The 24,147-nt window shown below is 42.3% G+C and overlaps 1 protein-coding gene across 1 annotated transcript in view; it reads right to left on the reverse strand.

Moving 5' to 3' along the window:
• Window positions 1-24,147, reverse strand: part of TULP4 (TUB like protein 4) — a 428,663-nt gene that overhangs the window by 123,473 nt on the left and 281,043 nt on the right. The window contains exon 4 of the mRNA XM_075862710.1: window positions 13,212-13,373. Within this exon, the coding sequence (XP_075718825.1) occupies window positions 13,212-13,373 (162 nt within the window). The remainder of the gene's footprint in view (window positions 1-13,211; window positions 13,374-24,147) is intronic.

Below are 24,147 nucleotides of genomic sequence, written 5' to 3' on the forward strand. Positions count from 1 at the left end.
TCGTAACTTTTACTACACGGTGAAAGACATAAAAACGAAACCCAAAATAAAATGGAGGAATCTCAGTTTTTTTCCCAATTCCACCCCACATAGAAGTTTTTTCAGTTTCCCAGTACACTATATGGTACTTTAACCAGTTCAGGACCGGGCTATTTTTAACCTTCAGGACCAGACACCGTTTTGCCATTTTTAGCAAGCGTTCGTTAAATGGCTATAATTTTTTTATTTGTTGGGCTAGCGACGGGATTTTTGCGATGTTTTTTCCGTACACAATGCAGGTTTCTTTTTTTATCATTTTTATACACATCCTATTTGCTATTTTAGAGTTTTTATTCTTAAAGTTTGAAAATAATAGTAAAAAAATAAGCTTTTTTAATTTTCAGCCATTTTTTTTTTTGGGTAATAACATAGTCTTACCCTAAAATCGACCTTTTATTTGTGATAGTCATGGTCTACCGTAAATTTTAATATATTACATGTCTATATTTGGCTAATTGGGTCCGGGCTAGCGTTACGACAATGATTTGCGGGGGTTTTTTTTGGGGGTGAGTATTTTATGTGTATTTATTATTAATTTTGTGTGTCTGTGTGTGTTCTCGTGGGAGAGAACACAGAGCTAGCCACCCTGACACTGTCCGCAGCTGATTGGACAGTGTCAGAGCAGAGACATCACGCCCCCTTGCCTTTTAGTGAGTTAGAAATGCCCCATTGACTGTTCAGGGGCTTATTTACATATCGGGCGCCAAATATAACTTCACCGATATGTAAATAACGGAGGGAGTTAGAAAATTAAGGTTTGTGAAGCCTTTCCTATAACATGCTGCACATGTTTGGGGAGGTGAAAGGTTCTCTTTAAATAGTGCCAATAGAGGCTACAGCCCTGGTACGATGCGTGTGGCCTCGCTTCCAGAAGTACTGGGTGCCCCCTCTTCTTGGTCCCTAAAAATTAGTTCCTTTATAACCACCTCTTGAAATTCAAGGAAAGTTCCAGTCTGGCCTGTACATCGACGTAGCACGTACGCATTGTACAATGCCATCTGTATGATGTGCACGGCCAGCTACTTATACCGCACCGAATGGCGCTGTAGGGCTTCAGGGCTTGATCTGACAAGTCCAACCCTCCCATGTACCTATTGTAGTCCAGGATGTAGTCTGGTTTGGGGGTCTCTGTACTGGCACCTCGTACAGGTACATGGGTACTGGTGTGGCATCTCTCTTGTCCTTGTACTTGACACACTATATTGCTGCTAGATTGTGCCCTGGTCTCACCCCTTCTGAGTGTTTGCCCAAGCAAAGTCTTAGGGAGGCCTCTCAGATTTCTTCTAGCAATGCCGCATGCCGCAGGACTTCTGGAAGCGAGGCAGCTGAAGAGTGGGACGCTGGTATAAAAATTATCCAGTTAGAGGTGGTGACCCTGGTCCAGCAGTGGGTGCACCAAATCCCATACAATTTTTGCATTAACTCCAAGTAAGGGGGGGCATTCTGGGGGCCGAATACTGCTGTCCTTCCCTTCATATATCCTAAATTTGTAGGTATACCCTGATGCACTCTCGCACAGCTTATACATCTTCACTCCATACCTTGCCCTCTTAACCGGTAGGTACTGGCGGAATTGAAGCCTCCCTTTAAAATGTACCAAGGACTCATCAATAGAAATACAATCCTCAGGGGTGTATGCTTGGGAAAACCGGGCACTGAAACCGTCTAATAGGGGTCTCCGTTTATACAAACGGTCAAAACTGGGGACATCTCGGGGTGGGCACGGCTCATCAGTATAATGTAAAAAGCGAAGTATTGCCTAATTTAATTAATTTTTTTGGGTTCCAGTGCAGTTCTGAAGTTGCTTTGAGGGGCCTATATATTAGAAACCCCTATGAAACACCCCATTTTAGAAACTAGACCCCTGAAAGTATTCACAACAGCATTTAGAAAGTTTATGAACCCTTTAGGTGTTTCACGGGAATTTAGAGCAAAGTAGAGGTGAAATGTACATTTTTTTTTTGTCAGAAAATCCTTTTTATACCATTTTTTTTATAACACAAAAGGTTTTACCAGAGAAATGCAACTCAATACTTATTGCCCAGATTCTGCAGTTTTGAAAAATATCCCTCATGTGGCCCTAGTGTGGTAATGGACTGAAGCACCGGCCTCCGAAGCAAAGGACCACCTAGTGGATTTTGAGGCCTCCATAAGGCACCATGTCCGATTTTAACAGGTCTTGTGCTGCCAAAAAAGTGGAAACCCCCCAAAAGTGACACCATTTTGGAAACTAGACCCCTTGAGGAATTCATTGTAGTCTTCATGGGGTGCATGCGGCTTTTTGATCAGTTTTTATTCTATTTTTAAGTGGCGTGGTGACTAAAAAACATCAATTCTACGATTATTCATTATAAAAAAAATTTTTTACAGCGTTCGCCGTGCGCTATAAATGACATTCACTTTATTTTGCGGGGCGATACAATTACGGCGATACCATATGTTTATAGTTTTTTTTAGGCCTTATGGCGTTTGCACAATAAAATACTTTTTGTAAAAAATCATTTACTTTTTGTGTTACCTTATTCTAAGAGCCATAACTTTTTTATTTTCCATCAAGAAAGCCGTGCGAGGACTTATTTTTTGCGTAACGAACTGTAGTATTGATGAGCACCATTTTTAGGTACATGTGACTTTTTGATCTCTTTTTATTCCATTTTTTGGGAGGTAAAGTGACCAAACAATTGTGATTCTGGTACGGTTTATTATTATTTTCTTTTACGGCGTTCACCGCGCGGGTTAAATAACGAAATAATTTTGTAGATCAGGCAGTTACGGACGCGGCCATACCAATTATGTATAGTTTGTTTATATATTTTTATTGATAATAAAGGACTGATAAGGGAAAAAGGGGGATTTTTACTTTTAATACTTTTAAAACTTTTATTTTCTTATTTTTACACTTGGGAGTGAAATTTTACATGCGTAGTGCAGTATATTAGAGCGGTCAGCTACTCACTGACAGCAAGCATAGTAGGCCCTGACTTTGTCAAGACCCACTAGGCTTCCGTCGATGGCATAGCCGGACGCCATTGTTAGGTGTCTGGTTGCCATAGTCACCATCACCGGCCGCTATCGTGTAGCAGGCCGGCGATGGTAGCTTAACCCCTAAAAAGCCGCGATCGTTATTGAACACGGCTTTTTTCGGGGTTAATCAGTGGGGACACAGCGATCGGTCCCCGCTGTAGGAGCTGCGGCTACTGCTGTACAGCTGTCACAGCTCCTGTATGTGTTGGGAAGATGGCCGAAATGGCCGTTACTCCCGTGACGTATTATTAGGTCATGGAGCGCGAACGATACAGCTACCATGACCTAATAGTACGTCCAGGAGCGGGAAGAGGTTAAGAGGTGCGTCCCAATAATTTTGTCTATATAGTGTATATACATGCACACACACACGCACGCACACACAAAAAGATTATATTGTACACACAAAAACAGATAATAGATTTTACAGTAAGTTTCTGTTTTCTTTAGGCCTTATTTTCACTAACATGTCCGTTTTGCGCGCGTAAAAAAACGAGTTTTGCGCGTGTTGCAGTTCCGTGTGACATCCATGTATTGTGCGTGTATGCATTTTTTACGTCAGTGAAAAAAACTGGAGGCGGTGTTTTGGAAAGCCAACCCTTCAAAAACCCTCCCTTGAACGTCACATGCTTGCTCTGTGCACATGTTCTCATCCTTTTCCAGCTTGGTAAAAGTTTGTGGAGTTTTGTGAGTTTCCTGCGTTTGCGCTTTTCATTTCTGAAAGCAAAACATGCCGTATATGGATTGTGTGCGGTTAGCGTGGCTGATTTCTCGGAGATTTGGCGAGTGCCATCAAATGGTTGAGGAGGAACCGCGGAGAAGGAGGCTTTGGTTTCATCCTCTTGTGTCCCAACGCACCTCAAAAGGTCACTTTCATACCCTCTATGATGACCTGCGCCGTCACCAAGAGAAATTTGAATCATTTTGCCGCATGTCTGTGCCCGCCTTTGATCTGCTGCTTGAGGAGATTCGTACAGGAATCACCTACCAGGACACAAACATGCAGCGCAGCATTTCCCCTGAGGAGCGACTCATTGTGACCATGAGGTATTTATGTTATTTTTACGTTTAAAATAGGAGTAATTGTGTCATTCATTACCTACATAACATGTTTCCTTTTTTTTAATTTATTTTTTGTGTCATGTAGATTTCTTGCCACAGGAATTAGTTACCATTCCTTACATTTTGAGTTTGTTCTTGGAGTGTCAACCATTTCCTACATTGTCACATCCACCTGTCTAGTGATCTGATAGAGATTAAAGGACACGGTGATGCCTCACCCCACGCCACTACTGTGGACGTCTATTTCCAAAGCATTTTTAAATGTCACCCAATTTCCAAATTGTATTGGTGCTCTAGACGGGAAGAACATTCGTGTGAAGAAGCCCCCCCACTCCGGCTCAAGATACTTTAATTACAAGCAGTATTTTTCCATCGTCTTGTTGGCCTTGGCTGACAGTAATTATTGTTTTACAATAGTAGATATTGGGTCTTATGGTAGCTGTGCAGATGCGCGCATATTTAGGGCACCCAGAATGGGTCAATGGCTTATGAGCAACCAGCTTGGTGTACCTGAACCCTGCATACTCCCTGGCTCTAGTGGACCACCGGCTCCATATGTAATTGTGGCAGATGAGGGTTTTGGCCTGACAACACATGTAATGCGTCCATTTCCTCAAAGGGGCTTAGATGTTTGAATGCACATATTCAATTACCGGCTAAGCAGAGCACGAAGATTTGTGGAATGTGCCTTTGGCATTATGTCCAACAAGTGGAGGATATTTCTGTCAACGATGCAAATGAATCCGGCTAATGTTACTCGTGTCATTCAAGCCTGTGTAGTTTTGCATAATTTGGAAGAACAAAGTTGGATCCAGCGCTGTTAGAAGTTAAAAATAAACTAATTCCAAGTTTTAATTGTATCCATTGTTAAAACAGGATCGAGGGAAAAGTAGTGATGGTGTCCTGGAATGCAGAGAGTATATAAATGAGGTAGATAGGCTAAAATATTACAGCACAGCAAGGCCAGAATTCCTTGTGATCTCAATAATGTCAAACACCAAGAGATGAACTAATACCTCATTTATGTGGGTATGCAATGTTTTGTTATAAAAAGCATCCTAAAAAATTTAATACCATCATGAATGTAAAACATTAAAGAAGCATGTGAAAAATAAGAGAGACACTCATTGTCACCAACGAAGTCGAGCTTTATCATGTTTTTTTTTTTAGCATAGCAACAAAACATAATAAATCAAATGTTTATAACAACAAAAAATAACAATCAACAACATGATGTGAACAAAACAATCCGAAGCAGACAGAGAAAACTGGACAAACCTGGTCCCCACATTATCCCATTTACAGGTCTTGATAATGGTGGGGGGAGGATGCAGAAGTGTACGCTTCAGCATCACTATGCTCTCCACGGCCCTGATGTGTATGTTCAGCCACAGAATAGTGGTGCTGATTCGGACTGTGGTACACATGGCTAGGTTGCGGAGGACAGCTCTCTACTGTTCTGAAGTAGCCCTGAAAATGTCTTTCCCATGCAAAATATGGACCAGGAGACATTCGGGTGGACATAGGCCTATACGGATGCTGCCTTGGAGTCGGGGTCCCAAGAAGGGAAGCAGCATAAGATGGTTCGGTGGAACCAATGGCGTTCTCGGGAAATCCACGCCACTGCTCGATAGCGTTTAAGCTGTGGCTTGGATTGTTCGGTAGGGTGGCACTTTCTATCAAAGTGATTATTGCCGCCTGTACTCGCATGAGGCGTTCCTCAGGCACCTTTTGCCATAGAGAGGCAATAGTGCAGCCGAATGCATCACAACAGTCCTCCTGGGCGCAGCGCCTCAGATACTCAAGGACACGTGAGTCCACCTGGCTAGCTGAAAAAGGGTTGTCTCTCCGATGCCTCCTGCCTGTAGGTTGGCTTTGCACATTTACATCATGTGCTTGGGAGGATGACTGTGCCACCAGTTCATCCATTCTGGGCTCTGGTGTACTTGGCAGTAGGGTAGACGTTTGCTCTAATGCCTGCGACTGTCCTGCCCATCCTCCTCTTCAGAGTCAGCCATATTGTCAGTGGTTCTAGAATTAAAATATAAAAGTCTTTTTAGGATTCCAAAAAGGGTCAAAGAACATAATGACTGTATGAGAGGCAAAAACATACATTACTAAAAAATAAATTAGTAAACTTACGGCCTCATCTCCATGATGTCTTTTAAAAACATTAGCTGTTAGGTGTATATATGTCCTCTTCTTGGAAGATCCATCACCACTTTTCCCTTTAGATCCATATTCGCGGCGAAACTGATCTCCGGTGCTTCGCCATCTTGTCTTCACGTCATCAACTGAAACAGTTTAAACAAACTGTGTTGTAATGCCTTTTGTAAAGCCACACAAATATCCCTTTAAAAACATTAAAATACTTTAAAAAAGGGCCATACCTAACATCAGCAAATTAAACACTGACACATACTATACATTTGGGAATTAGGACTAGCACGGGGACACACTGTACAAACAGGGTTATTTGTCCACAAAAAAACAATGTACTTACCAATTTTTTTTTCTTTCTCCAGTGGTGCTTTTACTCCATTGCTGGGGAAACAAGGTTTTCCCAAGGTCGTCCCACGCCACATCCTTTGTTATCCGGTCATGGTAGTCCTCACTCCGACCGTCTCAGAGTTCAGACCTCTCTTGAACCAGACAGATTAGTTTTTCTACGTCAAAAGAGCGTGGCATGGCTGCAGTTCTATCTAGTAAACTCCCAATGCTCAAACCAGCTCAAAAAGAACTTCCTGGTTTCTGCCTGTTTCTAGAACCTTTCAAACTCATTCACATGTCATTTGCAACTCTTGCGTGAAAAACACATGTAACACGGATGTGCGTCCGTGTGCCATCCGTGATTCCAATGGGTGCGTGATGCGCAAAAAAAGCACAAGTATAGGACATGCAGTGAGTTTCACACAGCAGACACGCTGCGTGAAAAACACGGAATGCCTGAATGGCCCCATTGACTTGCAAGGTCCGTGTGATGTGCGTTATTTTCACGCGCGTAACACGGACGTGAAATACGCTGGTGTGAATTAGGCCTTAAGGAGATGAAGACAAATGAGTGTGTACAAAGATAATTTAGACTGCTGACGACTGGCAGGATTTAATGGTGTTCTGACAATTAACGGCAGGGACCAATTTTAGGTTAATAACCGATTTTGAAATATGTCAGATTCCAGCATATGGCCACTTCTACAAAAATCTATATGATTAACCATTTCTCACAGCACTAAGTTGCATCAATTATCCTCAATAGATGTGCATTGAGTTTAAATCTGAAATGAGAGGAAACTCTATACCTGCTACAATATTTGTTGGTTATTAAGAATTAGTCTGTATGTTCTAATTAGGAACAGGAACCAAAGCAATTATAGAATAAAGGTTGAACTATAGGAAGGGCAAATGAGGCAATACTCCAAGGATCTGCACCACTCCTCAATCTCAAAATTTACTCCACAGTTTCCCAGACAAGAAATTGAGCTTGAATTGCTTTACAGAGTACCATTCACTAATATAAAAGTTTTAAGGTGTAGCAGAAGAGGTGATTATGTAATTTTTACTGAAACATAATACAAAAGGTAATAGGTGAACATCTGCCGACACTACTAACTACAAACAATCCAGTGGGCGAGTCTGCATTGTTATTGCCAAACACGTGCTGTAGAAGTAACGTCATTATACATCTATGTATGCAATGAGGTTTTGGTGATAGAGGACCCCAGCGGTGTTGGAGAGGTATTAATAGAATGACTATGTTAATAAGTTGTTTTTTTCATTTCCATCCTTTGTGTGCGTAAAATAGGTGCTTTTTAAATCCATGGAAACCCCCCCCCCCCTTAAAATCTGCATCATATTATGACACTGTCGCTAGTAGGAAACCCAAATTTCTCGCTCCATGTACCTTGATTCAGCCCTAACAAGAATTTTTAAAAGGGTTTTTCGGGACATTAACAGTATAATCTTAGAACAGGCCATCAATGTCTGGTCTTTGAGGGTCAAAAGCCTATTAATTATCAGATCCTAAAGATATGCCATCAATGTTTATTTCTGAAAAATCCCTTTAATGCCTACAACTCTATTCCATTTACATGTGATCCCCCTCCAAGCACATAGACCATCTACAATACAAACAGTTGTGATCCCCCTCTTTAGCACAATTAACTAAATGATCAGCTGTTCATACACTATATGGACAAAAGTATTGGGACACCTGCACATTACACCTACAGGAGCTTTTATGGAGCTTTTATGACATCCCATTCTAAATACATAGGCCTTAATATGGAGTTGGTCCTTCCCTTTACAGCTAACATAGCTTCCACTCTTTTGGGAAGGTTTTCTACAAGACTTTAGAGTGTCTGTGGGAATTTTGCCCATTCATCCAGAAGAGCATTTGTGAGGTCAGACACGTTGGAAGAGAGGGCCTGGCTCGCAATCCCTGTATTTGGTTCAACCCACAGGTGTTCGATGGGTTTGAGGTCAGGGCTCTGGGTGGGCCAGTCAAGATCTTCCATGCCAAACTCACCCAACCATGCCTTTATGGACCTTGCTTTGTGCACTGGGACACAGTCATGCAGGAACAAAAAAGGGCCTTCCCCAAACTGTTCCCATGAAGTTAGAAGAATACAATTGTCCAAAATGTCTGGGTATGCTGAAGCTTTGAGATTTTCCTTCACTGAAACTAAGGTGCCTACGCCAACCACTAAAAAACAACCCCATATCATTATCCCTCCTCCACCAAACCTTACAGTTGGCAAAATGCAGTCAGGTAGGTAACATTCTCCTAGCATTTGCCAAACCCGGACTCGTCCACCAGACTGCCAGATAGAGCAGGGCGATTCGTCAAACAAACAACAGAATGTTTCCACTACTCCAGTGGCGGCGTGTTTACATCATTCCATCTGACGTTAGGCATTGTTCCTGGTAGTGTAAGGCTGGCAAGCCACTGAAACCCATGCCATGAAGCTTGCGGCGCACGCTTTTGTGTTGATGTTAATGTCAGTGGAGGTTTGGAACGCTTAACTTATTTAGCCAGCAGAGTGTTGGCGACTTTTATGCACTAAGCCCCTCAGCACTCGACAACTCCGCTTTTCAGCTTTACATGGTCTGATACTTCGTGTCTGAGTTGCTGTGGTTGCTAAACGCTTCCACTATGAAATAATACCACTCACAGTTGATCATGGATTTTCTAGGAGGTAAGAAATTTTGTGAACTGACTTGTTGCAACGGTGGCGTCCTATTACTGTACCACGCTGGCATTCAGTGAGCTTTTTAGAAGAACCAATTCTTTCACAAATGTTTGTAAAGGCGACTGCATGGCTAGGTCATTGATTTTTACACCTTGGCAATGAGACAATGAAATATCTGAATACAATAATTAAGAGGTGTGTCCAATTCTTTTGTCTATTGTCAAGGTGCGGGGTGTGTGGACCCACTGGACCGTACCGCCTAGACGGATAGCAGCTGGCCAAACAAGTACAATGCAGAGTCTATAGTTCAGAGAGGATACCTGAGGCAATGTAGACAGTATCAGTAGATTCAGGCTAAGAGGAAGCTCCGACAGTAGACCGAAAACCGGCAGGGTGCGACACAATAGATGCAGTGGAGGGCACAACACGACTCCAACTCTTGACGGCACAGAGGCACGGTAGCACGGAATACAGGGTACAGGCAGCAGGAACGGGTAACAGTGGGAACTGGAAAACACTAGGAGACTATTTGCAATGACAAACTTTAGGTAACACAACAATGCTCAGGCAAGGATCGAGAGGGCAGGACACCTTTTATAGTCCTGAAGCATTCTGGGCTGTTTGCAGTATTCTACAACTGTGCGCGTATTGGCCCTTTAAGGCCGTGCGCCTTGCGGGAGACCGTATCCGGACCAGGAAGTGAGTGCTGGCGTCTCTCAGGAGGAAGACGCTGCCGGGAATTCCATAGTCCACGGCCGCGGCCATCAGAGAGTAAGTCAGGACAACGGTCCCCGGCCAGAAACGTTACAGTATCACCCCTCACACGCCCCCTCTTCTTGGGGCCAGAGCGGGAGAGAAACTTCTTCACGAGGGCAGGAGCATTGATGTTCTCCTCCGGTTCCCAAAATTTCTCTTATGGGCCAAATCCCCTCAAATCCACCAAATAAAACGTCCTTCCTCCTACTTTCTTGGTGGCCAGGATCTCCCTCACCTCGAAAATCCCTGACGAGCCGCCAGGAGCCGCTGCGGAACTAGGAGTCCTGGAGTAGCGGTTCAAGACCACAGGCTTCAGCAGGGAGACATCGAAGGAGTTTGGGATCTTGAGAGTAGGAGGCAGTCGAAGCTTGTAAGAGACAGGATTTATTTGCAGCAGAATCTCGAAGGGTCAGAGGAACCTGGGAGCAAACTTGCAAGATGGCACCCTCAGCCGGATATTGCTAGAAGACAGCCAAACCTTAGTACCCGGGAGAAACTGGGGAGGTTCTCGTCTTCTAGTGTCTACCTTTTTCTTCATGCGGTTGACCGCCAGCAGAATAGAAGATCGGGTCTGCTGCCATATCTGCAGAAAGTCCCTGAAGGTAGAGTCAGCTGCAGGCACCTGGGACATAGTGGATACAGAAAGAGGTATTCGTGGATGTTGGCCGTAGACAAGGAAGAACGGGCTGGAGGTGGTGGACTCACTAGTATGGTTGTTATAAGATAACTCAGCCCAAGGAAGCAGTGGCACCCAGTCATCATGCTGCCTGTAGATAAAGTGCCGCAGATGGTTCTCCATAGTCTGATTAACCCTCTCGACTTGGCCATTGGACTGGGGATGATAGGCCGAGGAGAAGTCCAACTTTACACCGAGGAGACCGCAGAGTGCTCTCCAGACAATACGCAGTGGCAAGCCGTGGAGAGGGAAGATATGTTGGACGAAGAGACCCACCAGTCGGGAAGCAGAAGGCCGGCCAGTCAGTGGAACAAAATGAGCCATATTGGAAAATCGATCCACCACCACCCAGACCACACTGCATCCAGCACAGAGATGCAGATCTGTGTCAAAGTCCATTGCATAGGTAACACAACAACGCTCAGGCAAGGATCGAGAGGGCAGGGCCCCTTTTATAGTACTGAAGCATTCTGGCCTCCCTGCGGGAGACAGTGTCCGGACCAGGAAGTGAGTGCCGGGATCTCTCAGGAGGGAGACGCTGCCGGGAACTCACTCATCTATGGCCGCGGCCGTCAGAGGGTAAGTCTATATAGTGTATGTATGACAAAGTTGTACATGATCCTGTTGCCCAATACTTGATAAGAGTCACGCGCCTCTTAATAAATTTATCACATTTTACGGCATAAATTTATAGGATTTTTTTTTAAGACTGTATATAAAATGCCAGTCTTAGTAAATTCCCCATTGTGTTTTTAGTTTTTGGAAATAGAGATTTTGAACTTTAGCTGGATGGTGGAGGCGCTGTACGGAAGAACACTGTAATGTGGGACTCTACAGAAGGATTCTGATGCCAGTTGTTCATCGACTTTGAAGAAGTAACCAAGGGACAAAGAGTTTCTAATGCTCGTGCAGATGCTTGATTTGGTGAAAATGTCAACTATAATGGTCAAAGATGTTGATGAGTAAGAAGTACATGTATTTAATCTGTCTATTACTACTATATTTATTCCACATGCACACAAAATGATTATGTATTCAGCCTGCCTACAAACTGTTTATTCATTCAGTTTGGAGACAACACATTTCTTTATTTCGCCTTAGTGTGACCTATTTGTGTATGCAGCCAGTGTACTATTTATTTGGTCTATGAACAAAGTATTTATTTATATGGCTCTTCACGTGAAAGTTTTATTCAGCTAAGGCACTCTTCACATCTGCGTCTGAAGCTACATTAGGAACCTCTGTAGCAAATTCCGTTATTTTTGCACGGCAAAACGACAGACACGGTGATGGAAAACCAATGGAACCCATTATATTACTCCATCATGTGGTGCTCCTGTGTTGCTTATGGCTTGTGCCATAAAGTTAATTACTCAGTTCCCAGGTGGTTGAGTAAAAGAAATGATTTATTTCTCTAAAACAATGTGGATAGTTACAACAAACAGTAAAATACATGATTAAATAGCGACGCATTTCAACCTAGTACCTAGGTCTTCCTCAGGCTTGATAAAAATGCTAAGACCCTACAGCTCTTAAATACTCTCTTTGGAATGTGTTTTGACTGGGTCAAATGTCATGGTTCCAAGTTCAAAGGCGGAGTGGTTCCCTCCCACGATTGATGCGAAACACAATGCAAAGTAAATAAAATAATAATAAAAAAAATAAACGTTTTGCTCAGTTTAGTAACTCTAAAGCAAAGCTCCCCAATAAATTCCATGTGCTCCCTTAATCTGTATATACAGCTTTAACATTTTTGACACCTTTTTACATGTTCTGTCAATTTTTTTTTAAGTAAAAAAACAAAAACTGAAAAAACAAAAAAAAGAAAGCAATAAGTGATACATATTGTTAGGGTATGAAGTCAAGTGCTCTTTGTGGGATTCTTGGGACGTCCTCAATTGCTAAAATTAAGGGTCTACGACTATCAATGGAGCACAACAGCTCCTTCTGAATTTTTCCCTGAACAGTACCATTACAGTCCAAGATGTACTGCAAATGTACTGCCCCATTTGACTCGACCAATATTTTTTTTTTTAAGCCGTAATCCTTCCAATGCGAATTTTTTTTATTATTTTGCCACCTATTTAGTTCTTTGACACCTTTTTTTGACAATGCCCCATTAACCCCCTATATTTATATGCATGCCACATGCTTTAAAATGTGTGTATGTGACATATCAACAGGTCTTTTAAGTGTCTCTTATACGAAGGGAGTTAACATCAGTCGGTAGGATCACTATTTAATGGGCTTTAAAGAACCCTGAATTAAATGCGATGGATTACTATAAAAAATAAAGGGCTCTGAGAGTGACTGGCAATATGAGAGAAATTGCAGGTAATTGATTTGGTATGTTTTTGTTTATTTTTGTTTACCTTTTTCTATTAACATTAAGCCATTGATTTTAAGAATTATGCTTATAACTTTGATACTAATGATATTTTTGTCATTCATTTGATTCATTATACCTGTTGATCATCCGGTGTCCAAATACCACAGGTAATTTGACTTTCCAGGTTTATCTCTGATGACCAATGCCGCTGACCACTCACTGAACCCACAAGCACAAATCCATCCCGATATGATATCAAAGCTTGAGTGCCATCGTGACTCCAAGTAAAGTCACTAACCTATTAGGGAAAGAACAGAATAAGATTAGTTTGCCAGGAATTACATGAATATAGCAATAAAAAAAGGCATAAGAAAAGAAGAGGAAAATGGTTCCCAGAATCAATTTAGATTTAGTAATGGTCAAAGTAAAAATCAAATTGCTCATGGTGACTAATCAAAAAATATATATAAGAAAACACTGTGTTTCATGTACACGTTTGATGTTAAATCTAAGTTTATTAATACTTTCCCTGAATGTAAGCATGGTCCTACCCACATACTGGAGGCCACACGGTCACTCCAGCCTGTAAATCATGAAATCACTATCGCAAATCAGGAACTGCTTATTAAAGAGGCTCTGTCACCAGATTCTCAAATCCCTATCCCCTATTGCATGTGATCGGCGCTGCAATGTAGATAACAGTAACGTTTTTTGTTTTTTTTAAAACGTTCATTTTTGGCCAAGTTATGAGCGATTTTATATATATATGCAAATGAGGTTTGAAATGGACTACTGGGCGTTTTTTTTTCGTTCTGTCCAACTGGGCGTGTATTGTGTTTTTAACTGGGCGTGTTTACGTGTATGACGCTGACCAATCAGTGACCAGTCAGCATCATACACTCCTCTACATTTATTTACACAGCAGTGATGTGCAGCCACATAAACAGAGATTAACGTTAATCAAGTGTCCTGATAATGAATACACATGATCATCCAGCCTGGACGTCATGTGTATTCAGAATCCTGACACTTCTGACTCTTTTCTTTGAGATTTGCAGCAAGGGAAACAAAATCTCGTTTACCTCCGTAATCTCGCGATATTTCGTTTCCCTTGCTAGAAATCTCAAAGAAAAGATTCAGAAGTGTCAGGATTCTGAATACACATGACGTCCAGGCTGGATGATCATGTGTATTCATTATCAGGACACTTGATTAACGTTAATCTCTGTTTATGTGGCTGCACATCGCTGCTGTGTAAATAAATGTAGAGGAGTGTATGATGCTGACTGGTCACTGATTGGTCAGCGTCATACACGTAAACACGCCCAGTTAAAAACACAATACACGCCCAGTTGGACAGAACGAAAAAAAAACGCCCAGTTGTCCATTTCAAACCTCATTTGCATATATATAAAATCACTCATAACTTGGCCAAAAATGAACGTTTTTAAAAAAAACAAACGTTACTGTTATCTAAATTGCAGCACCGATCACATGCAATAGGAGATAGGGATTTGAAAATCTGATGACAGAGCCTCTTTAATTTCAAAACGTTCCAGTAATGGGAGACAGACGTCAGAGGGGCAAAGTAGTAAAAAGTGACAGAGTTGAAAAGGGGATGATTCCTGATGAAGAGGGATGTCCCAATACGCGTTGAATGTTTAAATGCTAGCATTTTTTATGTATTATTTTTTAAATATCTATTTGTTATTAAAAAACCTTTTAAAAATCCATTTGATGATCCAGTCAGTGCTGTTGCTGGGAGTGACACCAGGGGATTTATATACAAGGCCATTGTCGATTGTAAGAGAGTCTGGAGCGAGGTCTCCTCACATATTTGAGTATGACTAATATTAATTCACCTTTATTCTTCTCCGTATCAAATCCTGATAATCCACTGTCCAGGGATTTTTTATGTTTTCTTTGTTGAAACAAAAAGCAGGAAGATATGAAGATGTATAACTATAAGCTTATTACTTCTCCGCTGTTATGGAGAAGTAAAAATAAAAATCTCTATTTAAAAGAAAATAAAGAAAAGATTTTCCAATTGGATTTTACAGTTTGCGATGCAAGGGGTGAAATTACAAGTAATACAGAATCAGCATGCAGATTTTGTTACTGAACACACCCCGATTTCAACTTTCTGCATGTAATTTCATAACATATTTAAAGAATTACATGCATTAATTTTTATTTAATAGACAAAACTTGCTTTTTAGAGCTATTGGATTTAAAATGTTAACATAACCTTCCTCCCCCCCCCCCCCCCAAAAAAAACAACAACAATATGAAGTTCAGAAAAAGAATCTGAGCCTGCAAAAAATATGCTCTAGCTAGGGTGCAGGAAAAAGTAGAGGTTAATTAGGGCAGGGAAATGGAACTTATTTATTTTTATTCTGAATAGGTACAAAATTCTTTATAAGGATTTAAGCTCTGTTTTTCTACAACAAAGCTCCAAATTACCTTATTCCCTTCAGACAGGTAGGGAATTATGATGAAATTCTGTTTTTCTACAGATACCACTAGGGGGAGCTCACTGCATAGGGACTTATACAGCTCCCATTGAACTGTAGATTGAGGCGGCTCTGTCACCACATTATAAGTGGCCTATCTTGTACATGATGGGATAGGCACTGTAATGTAGATTACAGCAGTGTTTTTTATTTAGAAAAACGATCATTTTTGACAGCGTTATGACCTATTTTAGCTTTATGTTAATGAGTTTCTTAATGGACAAATGGGCGTGTTTTACTTTTTGACCAAGTGGGCGTTGTGGAGAGAAGTGTATGACACTGACCAATCAGCGTCATACACTTCTCCCCATTCATTTACATAGCGATATAGCTATATCACTATGTGCAGCCACATAAACACACTATAATGTTACTGAAGTGTCCCGACAGTGAATATACATTACCTCCAGCCAGGACGTGATGTCTATTCAGAATCCTGACACTTCGCTAACGTTTCTATGAGATTTACAGCAAGGCAAGCGTAATCTCGTTTTAAATGACAGTTTACAGAGTAATCTCGCGAGATTACGCTTGCCTTGCTGTAAATCTCACAGAAACGTTAGCGAAGTGTCAGGAATCTGAATATACATCTCGTCCTTGCTGGAGGTAATGTATATTCACTGTCAGGACACTGCAGTAAAGTTAGTGTGTGTGTGTATGTAGCTGCACATAGTGATAGTGATATAGCTATATCACTATGTGCTGAGTAAATGAATGGAGAGAAGTTTATGACGCTGATTGGTCAGCGTTATACACTTCTCTCCACAGCGCCCACTTGGTCAAAACATAAAACACGCCCAGTTGTTCATTAAGAAACTCATTAGCATAAAGCTAAAATAGGTCGTAACTCCGCCAAAAATTATTGTTTTTCTAAATAAAAAAACACTACTGTAATCTACATTACAGCGCCGATCACATTATGTACAAGATAAGTCACTTATAATGTGGTGACAGAGCCTCTTTAAATCAATATGCAGTGAGCTTCCCCTAGAGGCGGGAGATGGAATTTTATCATTTTAATCTGCTTTTCATGAATAGCCTAAAGCAGTGTTTCCAAAACTGTAGATCGCAACCCCCTGGGGGTCGAGTGAAGACCTCTGGGGGGTCGCAAGCCGCTCACCGATATGCTATGCAGCGCTGCGGTCCGGATATGGTCGCTGATGGACGGCTCGGGTCATATGACCAACCATAAGCGGCCATAGTCGGTACTAGTTCACGAACAGCAGGATACCTTGAGCCTGCCGCATCCCCTGCCTGCATACATCACTAAGCGCCTGCGAGCACCAATGAAAGAAGCAGGTGCCTGTTTGCACCACTGATGACAGGTCCCTCCCACCATCCAGTGTGCAAGAGCCAATAAACTTGGCTCTTGCTCTTCATGTGGCCTCCCTCCTTCCTCCCTCCTCTTGGTAGTGTGTTGAATCAGTGAGTGCCACCATCATTAACGGTGCTGACTGTCGTTTGTGCAGTAATATCACAAATACCTTTGGTAGTAGCAGAGGATAGATGGCAGGATAGAGGCAGTATACAGGAGAATAGAGGCAGTATACTGGAGGACAGAGGCAGTATTCAGGAGTACAGGATTATAGAGGCAGTATTCAGGAGTATAGAGGGAGTATACAGGAGTACAGAGGCAGTATACAGGAGTATAGAGTTGGTATACATAAGGACAGGAGAATAGAGGTAGTATACAGGACAGGAGAATAGAGGCAGTATTCAGGAAGACAGTAGTGAAAAGGCAGTAGTATACACTAGGACAGAAGAATAGAGGCAGTATACAGGAGGAAAGGAGAATGGAGGCAGTATATAGGATTAGAGGAGTATAGAGGCAGTATACAGGAGGACAGGAGAATAGAGGCAGTATACAGGAGGATAGGAGTGAAAAGACAGTAGTATACACTAGGACAGGAGAATAGAGGCAGTAAACAGGAGGACAGGAGAATAGAGTCAGTATACAGGAGGATAGGAGTAAAAAGGCAGTATACAGGACAGGAGAATAGAGGCAGCATACAGGAGTATAGAGGCAGTATTCAGGAGGACAGGAGTATAAGGGCAGTATAGTGTATAGAGGAGGAAAGGAGTAATGAGGCAGTATACAGGAGGAGAGAATAGAGGAAGTATACAGGAGTATGGAGGCAGTATATGGAAGGACAGGAGTATAGAGGCAGTATATGGGAGGACAGGAGTATAGGAGAAGTATATAGGAGGACAGGATTATAGAGGCAGTATATAGGGGGACAGGAGTATAGAGGCAGTATATAGGAGGACAGGAGTATAGAGGCAGTATATAGGAGGACAGGAGTATAGAGGCATTATATAGGAGGACAAGAGTATAGAAGCAGAATACAGGAGAATAGAGGCAGAATACAGGAGGACAGGAAAGAAGGGGCAGAATGTAAGAAGACAGGAGTATAGAGGCAGTTACAGGAGAATAAGGGAAGAATACAGCTAAATTCAAAATATTGACTGCAATATTGTTTCCGCCCAAAAAAAACCAACGGAAACCATTAGAAACAGAAGCATTACCATTGAAATCAATGGTAATGCAAACGGAAGCTATGGTTTCTGTTTGCCTTTCTGTTGATGGGTTACTCCGACTGAAAGGTCTACGGAACACAACAACGGAAACCGAACGCTGATGTGAATAGGCCCTAAACTCTTCATATGACTGGGCTGTAAATCTTTAGGGTTTTACATTATTTCAGAAAGACAGGGCAAATAGGAAAGTTTGTGGTGTATGTCTGTATGTTGAAAGTAATTGGAAGGCGAGTGTGGAAGAGGCAAAAGTGGGTAAAGATTGAGAGGAGATTGAAACCATATAGGTGCAATTGCAAAAGGAGGTAAACACCTAAAACATATCATTTTTAGGCCTCATGCCCACTTCAGTTTTTGTCTCAGGGTGCTATCCATTTTTTTTAACGGATAGCACCCTGAAAAATTGATTACAATGGGGCCATGCACACTTCCGTTGTTTTAACGGAACCGTGCGGCCGTTGTGTCAAAAATAGGACAGGTCCTACTCCTGTCCATTTTTGACGGAACAGTCTCGGCCTTTTCATTAATTTGGTTAGTGAAACAAAGGACTGCACACGAAAGCCATCCATGTGTGGTCCGTGTTTCATGGATTCGTCATTAGCGGCCGTCCAATGGATGTGGGCATGCAGCCTTAGGGAATGTTCACACGGAATTTTTTTCAGGCTGAAAATTCTGCCTCAAAATTCCATATGGGGCATGCCGTTTGCCACGTTATTCCTCCGCAGCCATTGTGCACCGCGGGCAAAAACGCAGCGAAAACCGATTTCTCTTCCTCCCATTGATGTCAATGGGAGGTCAGAGACGTAAACGCCCGAATATAGGGCAGGTCGCTTCTTTTTCCCGCGAGACGGTTTTACAGCTCGGGGAAAAAAACGCCTCTGCCTCCCATTGAAATCAATGGGAGGCGTTTTCGGTTGTTTTTTGGTGCGTCTTCCGACGCGGTTTCTGCGTCAAAAAACTTTGTGTGAACAGGGCCTTAGTGTAATCTATAGATCTCCCCAACATCACTAAGGAGATGGAAGGTCAGCTATATAAATAAGTGTTACTGCACAGGCTGGTACTGTAGTAATAATGGAAGATTTTAATTATCCAAATATTGACAGAGGTGATGGTTCTGCTTAGAATGCAAAGGGGAGAAAATTCCTTGAACGTGTTGTGGGATAATTTTGTGGTCCAGTTAGTGGAAGATCCATCACACGGTGACGCTCTGTTCGTGAAAACCTCGGTGACCACAATATCATTTATTTTTACCTATACTGTATAAAACAAACACAGGCTTTGAGGGCAAAAGCACTTAATTGTAAGAAAACCAGATTTCCATAGTTTGAGGGCTGCACTTTTGTACAAATGGTAAATGGGAGTGCCGAAGATAGCGCTCGGCAGCCCCAATGAATGAAGCGGTGGTCGAGCATGCGCACTACAACTCCATTCCTAGGGGGCTCCCGGCAAAGGCACGGTAAGCCCGTTCTCGTGATCTGTGGGGGTCCCAGCAATCGGAACACCACCAGATATTTATAACCTATCCTGCTGATAGGTGATAAATAATTATTAAGGGAAAACCCCTTGAAATCTACTTTGTGTAATTATACTGCAAATTTAACAAGCATAAACTACTTAAATTAAACACCCAATTTCTTAAAAACTAGGGCTGGGCAATTAATAAAAAAAAATAATCTAACCCGACGTCATCTTGCACATTTCGTTTCTTTCAAATTTGTTTTCCCCCGGTTCAAACTATATCTGCATCTTCAGGACGCAGATACAGTTGAATCCAATGGTAGAGCAGAAAGCCGTAAGGTCCATGCCCTACCATTCACTATGTATTGCCGGACCCAAGGCAGTGACATCATCCGTGAGGGGGCAGCTATGTGGGCATTATACTGTGTGGGACAGCTATAGGGGAATTATACTGTGCGGAGGCAGCTATGGGGCATAATACAGTACAGGGGGCAGCTTTGGGGGCATTATACTGTGTGGGGGCAGTTGTGGAAGTATTATACATTGGAGGGCAGTTATGGGGCATTATACTCTGTGGAGGGCAGTTATGGGGGGCATTATACTGTGTGAAGGACAGTTATAGGGGGCACTATACTGCGTGGTGGAAGCTATGGGAGACATTATACTGAGTGGGGCAGCTATGGGGTGGGCATTACACCGAGTGGGGCAGCTATGCTGGCATTAAACTGTGTAGGGGCAGCTATAAAGAGAATCATACTGTGTGGTGGACAGTTATGGGGGAATTATGATGTGTGGGGGCAACTATAGGGATATTATACTTTCATGGGGCAGCTAGGGGGGCATTATACTGTGTGACGGGCAGTGTTGGAGGTATATTATTTACAGTAGTATACAGCATACTCAGGGGATAAATATAAATTCAATGGCGTAGCATGCAAATAGCGCGTGGCATGCAAAATGGGTGTGGCCTAAATAATTGCTTCATCATAATAAAAGTTACATGTTCAATTAATCGTGCTTTTGATTTAGGTCATCATCACCCAGCCCTATTCAAACCTAAGGTAAAAAAGGAAATAGATGACAAGAAAAAAAGGGCATTTAAATTATACAAGTCTGAGGGTTCACCTTTAGCCTATGGAAAAAACCCCAAATAAAAACAAGAAGAAAACAATCGGCAGGGTGCACTGAAAAAGTATACAGTTTTTAAAAAACAAAACAAAGCATAGAAAACTCAATTAACATTATTTTGTTCACAGTTGCGCTCCTGCCCACTTGAATGGAGTGGTGCTGCAGTTCCCTGCGCAGCAGGTGGTTGGAAGAGCCGCTTAGAAAGAACAAAGCTGAAGGGATGTCCAGCTAATCAGAACAGTTATGGGATTTATGGTGTTGAGCAAAGCAATATATTGAAAACTATAATTTTCCTAACATCTCTGAGGTTAATTAACCCCTTCAGGACTGAGCCTGTTTTGGCCTTGAGGACTATTCCGATATTACCTAAAAATAATATTATAGTTTGGGTCGTTATGATACCAAATATGTTTACTTTTTTTTTTAAAGGTTTAATTTTTTCCCTATAATAATAATGGACTTATTATAGAAAAAAAAGCAGTTTTGTTTATGTAACTTATAACTTTTATAAAACATTTTTATTACCTTATTTTAAAAAAAATTTTTGTCCCACTAGGGCACTTGAAGACTTTCCGCTCTGATCGCTGCTAGAATACATTACACTACCTACGTAGTGTAATGTATTCCAACTGTCAGTTTGACACTGACATAATGGAAGCCTATCAGGACCAGCCTTAAGCTGGTCCTGATAGGCTTCTGTACATGGCAGACCCGGAAGCCATTGTCTGGCCACCGGTTGCCATGACGACGATCGGCAGCCCCCCAAAATTGCATTTTGGAGGCTGCCTATGTGCCACAAACCCCCTAAATGCGGCGATCAGAATAGATCGCTGCATCTAAGGGGTAAATTGCCAAAATCAGCAGCAATGGGCCACTGATCGGCAACAAGGAGAGCAGTTTATCACCACATATGGGGTATTGCCGTAATTGGGAGAAATAACTTTTCAAATGTTGGGGAGGTTTTTCTCCATTATGTCTTGTAAAAATGTACAATTTCTACGTTTTATTGAAAAAAAATTTAGATTTTCATGGCTTCATTCCACTAAATTCAGCAAAAAAACTGTGGGGTCAAAATGATCACTATACCCTTTGATAAATTCCTTGAGGGGTGTAGTTTGCCAAATGGTGGCTTTTTGGGGGTGTTTTCACTGTTTTGGTATCACAAGACCTCTTCAAACCTGACATGTGCCTAAAATAAATTCGAATAAAAAGAAGGCCCCAAAATCCTCTAGGTGCTCCTTTGCTTCGGAGGTCTGTGTTTCAGTGATTTGGCACACTAGGGTCACTAGTGGAATATTTCTAAAACCTGCAGAAAGCGGGCAATAAATATTGAGCTGCGTTTCTCTGGTAAAACCTTATGTGTTACAGAAAAAAAAAAAAAAAGAACGATTAAAAATTAATTTCTGCAAAAAAAAATGAAATTTGTAAATGTCATCCCTACTTTGCTGTAATTCTTGTGAAACCCCTAAAAGGTTAATAATCTTTCTAAATGCGGTTTTAAATACTTTGAGGGGTTCCGTTTTTAAAATGGGGCGATTCATGGGGATTTGCATTGTATGGACGCCTCAAAACCCCTTCACAACTGAACTCATCCCCGTAAAAATAGCCTTTTTACATTTTATTGAAAATGTGAGAAATTTCTGCTAAAGTTTTTTTTTTTTGAATAAATTCTTTTATTTTCCATTTTCCAGTAAACTAGACACGATAGTGCAAACATCAGCAGCACAAACATTGGCTCGCAGGAAATACACATTAAGGGCAAAAGAGAAAAAAACAAAAAACGAACAATAACACATCTGACACAATAATGAAAACGAACACCCTATGCACCCTGAACCCGCAGCCATGCACCAAGGTCCGTGGGTAGACAAATCAGAGAAAGAGAGTAAGGCCTTATTCACACGACCGTGAAAAACGGCCGTGTGATGGCCGTCCTTTTAACGGCCGTCACACGGCCGTTTTCAGAACAATGTTGTTCTATGGGTGTATTCACATGGCCGTTTTTCAACGGCCGTCAAAAAATAGGACGTCCTATTTTTGGACGTTTTAACGCCCTGACGGCCCCCATAAAAGTCAATGGATCCGTTTTTAACGGCTGTCAATACATGTAAAAACAGTTAAAAACCGATCTGTGACATGGGGATTTGCAGGCTATTGGCGGCGCGACGACACATACTCACAGATGCAGCGCCGACTTCTTCTGGTCTGGTCGCTAGTCTCACGAGTTCTACGAAGGCGACTAGCAACCAGACCACCGGAGACAGTGCTGCATCTTGAGTATGTGTTATCGCGTCGCCGCAACTCCCGTGAAGACGAGGGACATTACCTACGTCGTGCTGTGTGGCAACATCTACATTGGGGCTGTGTGGCATCTAGTGAGGCTGCGTGGCATATACAGGGGGTCTGTGTGGCAGCATGTACATGGAGGTGTGTGGCATATACAGGGAGGCTGTGTGGCATATATAGGGGGTCTGTGTGGCATATATAGGGGGTCTGTGTGGCATATACTGGGAGGTGTGGCAAATACAGGGGTCTATGTGGCATATACAGCGAGGCGGTGTGGCATATACAGTAAAGCTGTGTGGCATATATAGGGGGTCTGTGTGGCATATACAAGGAGGCGGTGTGGCATATACAGTAAAGCTGTGTGGCATATATAGGGGGTCTGTGTGGCATATACAAGGAGGCGGTGTGGCATATAGAGGGGTCTGTGTGGCATATACAGGGAGGTGTGGCAAATACAGATGGTCTGTGTGACATCATATACAGGGAGGTGTGTGGCATCATATACAGGGAGGTGTGTGGCATCATATACAGGGAGGTGTGTGGCATCATATACAAGGAGGTGTGTGGCATCATATACAGGGAGGTGTGTGGCATCATATACAGGGAGGTGTGTGGCATCATATACAGGGAGGTGTGTGGCATCATATACAGGTGGCGTGTGGCATCATATACAGGAGGAGGTGTGTGGCATCATATACAGGAGGTTGTGTGTGGCATGATATACAGGAGGTTGTGTGTGGCATGATATACAGGAGGAGGTGTGTGGCAGGATATACAGGAGGTGTGTGGCATGATATACAGGAAGTGTGTGGCATGATATACAGGAAGTGTGTGGCATGATATACAGGAAGTGTGTGGCATGATATACAGGTGTGTTGCATGATATACAGGTGTGTGGAATCATATACAGGTGTGTGGCATCATATACAGGGAGGTGTGTGGCATGATATACAGGGAGGTGTGGGGCATGATATACAAGAGGTGTGGGGCATGATATACAAGAGGTGTGTGGCATCACATACAAGAGGTGTGTGGCATCACATACAGGAGGTGTGTGGCATCACATACAGGAGGTGTGTGGCATCACATACAGGAGGTGTGTGGCATCACATACAGGAGGTGTGTGGCATCACATACAGGAGGTGTGTGGCA

The sequence above is a fragment of the Rhinoderma darwinii genome, chromosome 4, assembly GCF_050947455.1.
Source record: "Rhinoderma darwinii isolate aRhiDar2 chromosome 4, aRhiDar2.hap1, whole genome shotgun sequence".
Lineage (NCBI taxonomy): Eukaryota > Metazoa > Chordata > Amphibia > Anura > Rhinodermatidae > Rhinoderma > Rhinoderma darwinii.